Genomic DNA, 11608 nt, shown 5'->3' with positions numbered 1-11608 from the left:
AAGTGTTACCAATTACTCAACCAAGCCAAGAACATAGAATCCTACTCTAACAACCTTCTAAGCATTTTGTCCAGCACTTGGCAGGTATAGAATAAAAACATAAAAAAGCAATAATAGAATATAAAATTCAAACAATCAATTGCATTAATATGGAAATTGAATCTAGCATCAAAAGTTCACAAACTAAAGTAATAACAATGAGTAATCAATAAGAGTAGAAGAGAAATCCTAAATCCTAAAACCTAGAGAGAGGAGAGGTCTCATCTCTCTCTAAAAACTACATATAAAACCTCAATTTGTGTGAATGAAAGTTGTATGAATGTCTCTTCCCATTCTGCTTCACTCCCAGCCTCTAATATGTGTTTTCTGGGCCTGGAACTGGGCCAAAAAGAGCCCATAAATCGCTGGTTACGAATCTTAATAGGCTGGTTTTCTGTCAATGCGATGTGTGTGCGTGGTATGACGTGTGCACATCACCTAGTAGTATGGCCACTATGGCAAATTATTATCATTTCGAAGCTTTAGATGTTAGCTTTGTAACGCAACTGAAACCGTCTCATTTGGACCTCTGTAGCTCAAGTTATGACTATTTGAGTGCGAAGAGGTCAGGGCTGACAGCTTTGTAGTTCCTTCAATTTCTTGTGTTCCTTCCACTTTTGCATGCTTCCTTTCCATCCTCCAAACCATTCCTGCCCTGTAATTCCTGAAATCACTTAACGCACATATTACGGCATCGAATGGTAATAAGAGAGGATTGATATTAGCAAATATAAGGACAAAGAAGCATGTTTTCAATCATAGCACAAAATCGGAAAGGAAAACGTAAAACATGCGAATTGTATGAATAAGTGTGAGAATAATGGATAAAATCCACTAGATTAAGCACAGGATAAACCCTAAAAATGGGGTTTATCACTGACTCAAACATAAAGTACCGAACTCTTCTCTTCCTCTCGTAGCATCATCCAAGTAGCGCATAGGGACTTCCGGCTCAAAGCGTCTGCCACAACATTCGCCTTTCCAGAGTGGTAATTCAACTTGAAGTCATAGTCCTTTAGAAGCTCCATCCACCTCCTCTGATGCATATTCAGTTCTTTCAGCTCAAAGAGGTACTTCAAGCTCTTGTCAGCTTAGTTAAAGGTTAAGCAAGTTGTGAAAATCCTTTAATGAACCTCCGATAATAACCCACCAAACCTAGAAAACTCCTAGTCTCCGTCACAGAAGCTGGTCACCCATAATTCATTACCACCTCAACCTTAGCAGGATCCGCAGAAATCCCCTGTTAACTTACTACATGACCAAGAAAGTTTACCTCACTCTTCCAGAACTCGCATTTAGATAACTTGGCGTACAATTTTCTCTCCTTCAAGATTTGTAACATAGTTAACAAATGATCTGTATATTCTGCTCTGGCTTTGGAATAAATGAGGATGTCATCAATGAAGATGACAACAAATTTATCTAAGAACGGGCGGAAGATTCGGTTCATGTAGTCCATAAACACTGCCGGGGCATTAGTTAACCCGAAAGACATTACCGTGTATTCGTAGTGACTGTATCGCGTTCTAAAAGCAGTCTTCAGAATGTCCTCATCTCTAACCCTTATCTGATGATACCCAAATTGCAAGTCAATCTTGGAAAACATTCCAGCTCCCTGAAGTTGATCCATTAGATCGTTGATCCTTGGTAACGGATACTTATTCTTCATAGTAACCTTGTTTAATTGCCTATAATCGACACACAGACGCATGCTCCCATCCTTCTTCTTTACCAGAAGTACTAGTGCTCCCCACGGAGAAACACTCGATTGAATGAAGTGTTTACCCATTAAGTCTTTCAGCTAAGCCTTAAGCTCGGCCATCTCCACAGGTGACATCCTATAAGGAGCACTCAAGATTGGACTTGCTCCAGGCACCAACTCAATTACAAACTCGACCTCTCGATTAGGTGGAAATTCATCAATGTCATCCAGAAACACCTTAGGAAATTTACAAACAACCGGAATCTGCTCTAAGCTTTGTTCATCTCTCGAAACACTCGTCGTTAATAGCATAACACCTTGGCATTCACATCCAAAATAGTTTACTGTCATAGAGTTCAAATAGTACCTATTCACCACAATCGGCCCTTCCGATCCTTCCGGCACAAAGTATACTGATTTCTCAGAACAGTTAAGCAAAACATGATTCTTAGATAACCAATCCAATCCCAAAATGAGATCTAGACCGGTCATAGGTAAACAAATCAAATCAGGTACGAAATCATGCTGTTGAACCCAAAACAAAACTTGTGGGCATCCTAACCTAGTCACAACGACTTCAGAAGTGACATTATGCACCTTTAAATCATAACCTAAGACCATAATCTTCAAACCTAACTCACTAGCCCTTTCAAATGCTATAAATGAATGCGTTGTCCTAGAATCAAACAAAGCACTTAAACTTTTACCAGCTACTTTATTGTTACCTCTGATCAAGGTCTCGGATCCCTCGGCACCTACTGCTGAAGTAATGAACACTCTCCCTGGCTGCTGTACTCTACCAATCTCATCCATTTTCTTTTCTGGGCAATTCCAGGCCAAGTTCCTGGATTGTCCACAAAAAAAATACACCCCCAATCCTACTCTGCATGGGACTCCAGGATGATGCTTCCCACATCTTTGACAGCTTAGATCACTCTATGGCTGCTTTACATACCTTCTTTCTTGATTGGCATTGTTATTCGGCCTCCTGAAACTGCCTTGACCCTGATTATGTTACGGAACAAAACCTCCATGCTTGAAATTTCTGCCTCTCGGTACTAATCCTCAGAGTCCCCTTCTCTAATGCAACCTTCCTCACACATTCTTCTGCTACTCGGCTTTTGTTTACAAGCTCAGAGAACACTCTGATGTCCATTGGTGTAACAGAGCTCAGAATATCACTCCGAAGGCCCCCTCATACTTAATGCACTTCCATTAAGCAAAGTTTTCAGGCGCAAAGTTATGGAGGATTCAATCAAGGCCAAGGGTTGGAACCTTTTCTTCTCTCCCCTTGGCTTGTTTCAGCATTCCTTTGCTGAATGAGGAAGAAAAGGGACTCTCTTCATTAAGTTATTTGGCCAATCGGTTAGGCCTTGGGCCTATTTTGGATCCGGTTCGACTGTTTCAGCCCGTTCGGCTCAATCTTGGGCCAAATTCTTTGAAATTAGTGTCAAAATTCTTATTTTATTAGCTCTATCTTATTAAACTATAAAATTTAAATTCCTATTTTTTTACTAAAATTAATTTATTTATTAATTATTTGCTAATTTTACGGGATTTACACCCTGCTCCGTTAGTTGGCCACTGTTGCTACACAGTCCTACCTTTGTTTCCTTCCCTTGGCTCTGTTTCTGCTTGCTCAATTCTAAGTTTTTTATTCAATTCCATTTTAATTTTTGTTAAGTTAGATTAATCTTGTTGAGTAGTTTGATTTTAGTTAATTAGTTTAGTTAGATTAGTTTGCTGTTAGTTGATTCTAGGTTGTTAGTATAGGTTAGTTAGTTTAGTTTAATAAATTCTATGTTGTTGCTCAATGTGTTTGGAATTATTCTGAATTTGCTGAATTTTGATGGAACCACTGAGTTGAACTATTTTTGTGATTGGATGTTGAGAACATGCTTGGACGGTGGTATTTAATTTGCTTGATAATTTTGCACGCAGTATGCTCGATAAAAGGTCTCAACGAGCTTTTAATGGAATTTTGATTCAAATTTTTTTAATCAATGCTTGCTTTCACATTCTTATCATTCTTATGCATTAATACTTGGGTTTGAATTATTTCTAACTTGACCAAAATTTGTTGAATTGTGAGTGTTGCAGTCTTTTATCTATTATTGCAAGTATGATATACTTTACCCTATGTAACTCATTTAATGCACTTTATTTATTCTTAGTTGGTTGGGTTACAATAGGCATGAACTTTCCATTTTTTTATATCAATCTGGTAATATTAGTGTTTGAAAGCATTGATGTTTGAACATGCTTTATTTTAAAGTTGTTCTTGTTTGATTCATCATTGATTGCTTGTCCTTATGCCTATATGTATTGCTTATGTTTTGAATTTCATGTTATAACTACCATGTAATTCAAATCCATATTTCTTGTTTAGGAACTTCACCAGCAGCAGCACCAGCACCTGAGGCACTGTGGCCAACAGCACCACCATCACCATCAGCGCAGCCAATCCATCACATAGTCCACAAGCTTTACAAGATGATTCAGAACAATGAGCGTCGCAACAAGCGATGCTTTGAGTATTTGAAGAAGCTGGTTGGCGGTGGCACCCTACCACTGGAAGAGCTTGACACCCCAGAGACCTCCTCAGAGCAGAGCGGAGATGAAGATCTACCAGCTGAAGATGGAGATGAGTAGAGCTTCATGATCATACTGACTGCATGGTGGACCATTCAAAACTTAATTGTGGAGGAGGACTGAATCGGCCATTGAGTAAAAATTTTCTATTCTAAACACTTGAGACTTTACTGCTTTTGATTTTTTATTATGCTTTTCGGGTGTTTTTTAATATTTTGATACTTTGAGTACTTTTTTAGTTTTTGCACTTTCTTATTCTGGTTTGTATATAACTTAGTTATTTATTCTAGTTTTACTTTTAGTGATTGCATTTTTTATTTTGGTTTGTATATAATTTAGATATCTATTATAGTTTAGCATATCTTTTTTCTTTAATATGGTTTGTATATATTCATCTTTATCTTTTAGTTGTTATTGGATGATGTGGATAGTAGGACCTAGTTTATTTTCCTAGATGTACATAATAATTTAGAATGATAGAGAATAGAAAAAGAACTTAGGATTTTTTATTTTCATCAAACCACATCATACATATATACATAATAAGCTTGGTCAAAATAATAAACTTCCATGACAATTTTTTTATAGGGCATCCCATTGATTTGAGTTAAAATTTTTTATTGAACTTGTTTGAAAAATAATTGTAGAACATAGATTAGAGCTAGAATACACAACCAAGTGAGATTTAAGCTTTAATGTGTGGTGGATTTATTTCAACCACTACTTTATTCTTGTATGAGTTATTCTCTTTCTTTAATTGTAAATTTTGACTTGTTTCAATCTTTATGTCCAATATTTGGTGTATGAATGCATTTATATGATTGAGGCTATTATTTCATTTAAGATCACTTACCCATATGGCCTCATCCTTTTATCTACCATTGTTAACCAATTTTTAGCCTTATTAACTCATCTTGTTCTTAATTTTAGTACATCACAACCCTAAGCAGAAAACCATAAATGTTCTTAATTTGCATCTTTAATTAGTTTAGGCTAGTGAGTATACATCACCTAAGTGTGTGGGATTTTGGAAATGCATGTTGACATAAAAGTGTATTTTGGTTCATTGGAAATCTTGGGATTTGGGTACATATTCATGTATTAAATGTTTGAACCATATACATTAATCTTTTGTGTAGGTTATACAAAAAAAAAAAGAAAAGAAAAAGAAAAAGAAAGCTAAAAAGGGGACAAATGTTACCTAAAAATAGAGAGAAAAGTTTGAGAAATAAATGCATGTGTTGTAAATTGAAAAAATGTATGAGTGTATAAAAAGTGAATATGAGTAGTTAGATTTTGCATTAGAATTCAATAGGTTATTGTAAGTTAGTTGAAAGTTTAAGCTAATCAAAGATTTAATTTCTAGTCCACTTGACCATATACATCCTCATCTTTACCCTATCTCCATTACAACCCTTGAAAAATTCCTCATGATACTTGTATGCATGCATTAAATATTTTTTGATTGTTAAAAGAAAAACAAGTCTGAGAAAGGAAAAGTAGAAGAGAATTAAGCGAATTAACCCTATACACTTGAGCGATTAGAGAGTATACACATCCAGTGAGGAGTTCGATTGCTCAATTCTCTGTTTTCACCTATTATGACCTTTTATCTTGTAAGTTGTTACATTATTTTTAGAACTTAAACTGATTCATGGGATTGTATTTATTGCTATATTATTTTAGCCCTTTATGTATATATATTTTCTTGGAAATTAATTTATTTTAACCAAGTAGATACAAATAGATACAAGTAGATAGATAGATAGATAGAAATAGATATAATAGATATAGATAGTTTACTTTTAATAAGTGTGCCATCCCTTGATCTTGTCTGTCTTGATGCTTAGTATGAGGATATGCTATTGTTTAAGTGTGAAAAAATTGATAAATTCATATTTTACAATTATTTTTTGCTTGAAAAGAGTGAATTTTGTTAACTTACCTTGCATTGATTCCTTAAAATTGAATGCTTTTGTGAATTTCTCCATAATTATGCTTTATTGTTAAAAAATATGCATTTTATGCTTTAAATTGCCAAATTTAATTCACTTTTATCCTATTCGATTCCTATGATATGTTTGTTTGAGTAATTCAAGGGATAGAAGGCAAGGATGGCGTAGAAGAATGAAGAAAAAGCATGCAAAAGTGGAGAATTCATGAACAAATAAAGATTGAACATTTCCTAGGTTGTGCGTATGAATGGTTTATGCATACGCATGACTCTCAGCACGTGACTCACTTAAGTTAATACATGGCTTGTGATTTCAAACCCTTTTTGGGCCTAATCCAACTTACTTCTGGAGTATTTGAAGCAAGAAATCAATGGGGAAATAATAAAGTAATGTAGGGGTAGTTTAGTATGATGTTTTATGTAAACCCCACGAAATTAATAAGTAATTAGCTAATAAATTAAATATTATTCAAAGAAGTTATGAAATTAAATTTTATAATTTAAAAAGGTAGAAATAATTAAAATATGAATTTTACCACTAATTTTAAAAGTTTATGCCCAAAATTGGGCGTCGGGCCAAACTGGTCGAACCGGGTTCACATTAGGTCCAAGGCCCAACACATTCACCCAATGATGACTTGCATCATCTACCCTTCTTTCTTTCATAAAGAAGACCATAAAAGAGCATAAATCTCATTTGATCAGTACAAATCATGCATTATTTGATGAATATTATGGTACACTACTTTGAGATGAGTTGTGCTGAATTTCAGGTGAAAAAGGGCATCAAAAATGGGAAGAAGACAAACAAGAAGCTGGGCGTATGAAACTGGCGTGCCACTTGGAGCAAACGCCACAAAAATGCACTGGCGTGGCATGCCAGGAGCTAGGCATGGCACGCCAGTACTAAAGTCCAGAGAAGAAGTCCAAGCATGCATATGGGCGTGGCATGCCAGGGACTGGGCGTGACACGCTAGTACAAAATTCCAGAGAGCAAAATGGAGGACACAAAAGGGGCGTGGCATGCCAGGTTGGGCATGGCACGCCTGAACCATCAACTACTATGGGTGTGCCACTTGAGCAAAGCGGCGTGGCACGCCAACTCACCATCTCAAGACGAACCTCCACTATGGCGTGCCACTTGGTATCGAAGGCGTGGCATGCCAGCTCCAATAAGTCACTTGGGCGTGCCACTTGAAGTCGAAGGCGTGGCACGCCAACTTCTCAATCTCACTTAGGTGTGCCACTTGAGAACCCAGGCATGGCCCACCAAGCTTGAAGAGTGCACAAATGCATGGGCATGCCACTTGAGCAGCATGGCGTGGCACGCTGGTACAATAATCCAGAGAAGGAGCTGAAGGCAACTAAAGACTAGGCGTGCCACTTGAAGTCGAAGGCGTGGCACGCCAACTTATCAATCTCACTTAGGCGTGCCACTTGAAGCTGAGGCGTGGCACGCCAACTACTAGAACAAGACAAGATCATGGGCGTGGCACGCCAACCTTTAGGCGTGGCACGTTGGTATAAGTTTCTAGAGAGGATGAAGGAGGCCAATTACATGGGGCGTGCCACTTGGTATCGAAGGCGTGGCACGCAACTCACTATTCTTCACTTAGGTGTGCCACTTGAGCAACCAGGCGTGGCATACCAGTGTCATTCAGAGGGCAAAGAAGCATTGGGGCGTGCCACTTGAGTTCGTGGCGTAGCACGCCAAACAGAGGAACCACTCACTCACAGAGGGGTGTGGCACACCAGACCCTGGGCGTGCCATGCTAGTGCAACTTTCCAGAGGAGCTTAGCCAAGCACAAAGCAAGGGCGTGGCACGCCAGACCCTGGGCGTGCCACGCTAGTTCAAGTTTCCAGAGGCAAAGAAAAGTGCAAAAAGGCAAAGGGCGTGCCACTTGAGTTCGAAGGCGTGGCACGCCAACACAAGAATTCCACTATGGCGTGCCACTTGAGTTCGAAGGCGTGACATGCCAAGGTTGACAAAGGGACAAGCGTGACACTTGAAGGATTGGGCGTGGCACGCCAAGCTAGAAATGAAGGGCACGTGACACACCAACTGAGAAGTCACGCTTATTGAGTGTTTTCTTTTCCCTCCAAAATGTAATTTTCCTTTTTCACTTTTGTAATTCTTTTATTTTACTAGGAGTAGAATAAATACTCCCAAAGAGTACTGAAGAGGGGTTAAGCAGTTAGTTTTAGATCCACTTTTACACTTCACTTTTGAGTACTTTTTGAGCTTTGAGTAGCAAACTTCCCTCTCATTGAGAGAGGGAGTTCTGTTGTACTTGATGGATTGATAATAGTGAAATTATTCTTCTCTTCATATTCTCTTTGATTTTCTAGAAGGAATTTCGTTCTTAATGCTTAGTGTTCAATTATCTTGGGAAAGAGATTGAATGCAATTGGGTTTCATGGGAACCTTAGGAAAGGAAACATGAAACCATGCTTGAAATCCCTTCTCACACTTGAGTAGAATCTATGTTTTGGTATTTGGATACGTGACATATAATCCTCCCTCTACCTGGACCTATAAGGGTGTGTGGTATATCAGGGACCAAGCATATCTCTCTTCATGAGCAATTAGACCAAGAAATTGGCTATTGATCAAGATCTGAGAGATTGAGTCACCAAGTTATTGGGACTCAATCAATCATGATTGCCAAGAGGTCAATGAGTTGCATGATTGAAGAGGATATAAGCTAGATTTGATCCAAGGAGACAACATCTCCCAATCTCAATGAATTTCCCCATTTTTATCTATCCATTTCTTTACAGCTTAATTTGTACATTCAACAATTCCCCACTCCCATTTACATTCAATTCATTTATGATTCAGCACTTTACATTCTGCAATTTCTGTTTCTGCACTTTATTACTTTTCTTTATATTCTAGTCATTTACATTTATGTCATTTACAATTCTGCACTTCACAATCTTATTGATCCGCTTGACTAATTCATCAACTAATTAAAACTGCTTGAATTTGCCAATCTCTGTGGATACGATCCCACTCCACCGTGGGTTATTACTTGGTGATAATTTTGGTGCACTTGCCAAAAGAACTAATTCACTAATTTTTTGAATGGGGTGTGAATTAGAGATCATCAAGTTTTATGGCGCCATTGCCGGGGATTGGCTTAAATTTGACAGTGATTAAATTGATTGGAGAGCAAGATTAAGCAATTTAAATTCCTTTTTATTTTAATTTCTTTTATTTAGCATTTTTTCTTATTTTATTTTGAGCTCTATTTCCTTCTTCTTTGATTATTTTATTCAGTATCCATATTTCCACCCTTCTATCTGTTCGATCAATTGTACCACCCACACTAACAACTACTCTAACAAAAGTAATTTCTTCATCCATTTTCTTTCTTTTTTTTTTGCCTTGATTGGTTATATGACAGGTAGGAGAAGCGGGGCTTCAACTTCCTTTGATTCTGAACCTGAAAGGACCTTCCTTAGATTAAGGAGGGAAGCAAGAGGGAAGAGAGTCGTTGGTGCTGAGGAAGAGGAAGAGTATTTTAAAACAAATATGGAGGAGAATATGGAGAATCACCATGAAGAAGAAGTTCATAACCATGCCAGAGGAGGCCCAGTCAATCATGATGGGCAAGAAAGGAGAGTCTTAGGCTCCTACATCAATCCAAACCCAGGAAATTGTGGCAGCAGCATCCTAAAGCCAACAATTCATGCCAATAATTTTGAGCTGAAGCCTCAGCTCATCACACTTGTTCAGAACAATTTCTCATATGGAGGAAGTGCCCAAGAAGACCCTAATCAACATCTCAGCACATTCTCGAGGATATGTGATACTGTAAAGTTCAACGGGGTACACCCTGACATCTACAAACTACTCTTGTTCCTGTTCTCACTCAGAGATAAGGCAGTAAAGTGGTTGGAATCATTCCCTAAGGATAGCCTAACTACATGGGAGGAGGTCGTGAGTAGATTCCTTGCAAGATTTTACCCTCCACAAAGAATCAACAGGTTGAGAGCTGAGGCGTAAACTTTCAGACAACAAGATGGAGAAACACTCTATGAGGCCTGGGAGAGATTCAAAGATCTGACAAAAAGATGCCCACCGAAAATGTTCAATGAGTGGGTACAACTACATATCTTTTATGAGGGACTATTCTATGAAGCAAAGAAGGCAGTGGATTATTCTTCAGGAGGCTCATTCAACAAAAAGAAAACCATTAAAGAGGCCATAGATGTCATTGAGACTGTAGCTGAAAATGAGTATTTCTATGCTTCAAAGAGGACTCAAAAGAAGGGAGTGCTAGAACTCAACTCTGTAGATGCTTTGTTAGCTCAGAACAAGAAAATTGCGGCACAAATAGCAGCGTCAACCAAGAGGATGGAGGCCAACCAAGCCTCAGTCATTCAAGGCCAAACTCCTCAACAAGAAGGGAATGCACCAGAATCTGAAGGTGATTAGGAACAAACTAATAATGTGAACAATTCATCCAGAACACCATATGACTCACACTCTAAGACATACAACCCAAGTTGGAAGAATTACCCAAACTTTGGATGGGAAAATCAACAAAACTACAACCAGGACCATAACAAGCCTTATTCATCAAATCAGCATCCCAACCACAACCCCAACCATCAAACAGGGAACCATAGACCCTACCATAACTCACAAAACACATCATACCATAACAACCAACCCATACATAACAACCTCAATCAAGATGCACCATCCTCAACTATACAACCATGTAAAATCAAGAGCAACTTTGAGAGGATGGAGCCGCAATAGCACAACTGTCATCCCAGATTTCAGGAGCAGTCTCCACCCTCATGGATAGACAAGCACAAACTGATAGAAGGATAGATGCTAATCAAGAGGAATACAGGTCAAATCTGAAAAATCAAGGCACAGCAATCTCAAAGTTGGAAGCACAAGTAGGGATTTTGTCCAAGCAAATCCCACTTTCCACACACACATTCTCCAGCGATACCATGGCTAACCCAAGAGGGGAATACAAAGCCATGACTCTAAGAAGTGGGAAGGTTGTAGAGGAAAGAACCCCAAGCAAAGATAATCATGAAGAGGTTGCATCAAAGTATGGGAACGAGGATGAAGGGGAGATCCTAGCTTCATCTCCACCAAAACCAGTTTTGAAGCCCTATGTGCCAAAGGCACCATACCCACAAAGACTGAGAAAATATGGGAAGGATGGCCAGTTCTCTAAGTTCTTAGAGATCTTCAAGAGGCTCCAAATCAACATACCATTTGCTGAGGCATTAGAATAAATGCCACTCTATGCCAAGTTCTTAAAGGAGCTTATAACCAAAAAGAGGA

General features: G+C 38.4%; 1 protein-coding gene across 1 annotated transcript; it reads right to left on the bottom strand.

Moving 5' to 3' along the window:
* Window positions 1-1840: 1840 nt before the first annotated feature.
* On the bottom strand, window positions 1841-2775 carry LOC130949880 (uncharacterized). Its single transcript, XM_057878488.1, has 2 exons — window positions 2697-2775; window positions 1841-2562 (listed from the first exon to the last, which is right to left on the bottom strand). The coding sequence occupies exons 1-2, from the start codon at window positions 2773-2775 to the stop codon at window positions 1841-1843; spliced, it is 801 nt and encodes a 266-aa protein (XP_057734471.1).
* Window positions 2776-11608: the final 8833 nt, after the last annotated feature.

Source organism: Arachis stenosperma, chromosome 9 (genome assembly GCF_014773155.1).
Source record: "Arachis stenosperma cultivar V10309 chromosome 9, arast.V10309.gnm1.PFL2, whole genome shotgun sequence".
NCBI classification, from domain to species: domain Eukaryota; kingdom Viridiplantae; phylum Streptophyta; class Magnoliopsida; order Fabales; family Fabaceae; genus Arachis; species Arachis stenosperma.
Note: the sequence above shows the minus strand (reverse complement) of the source record. Positions and strands in the feature narration are given on the sequence as shown.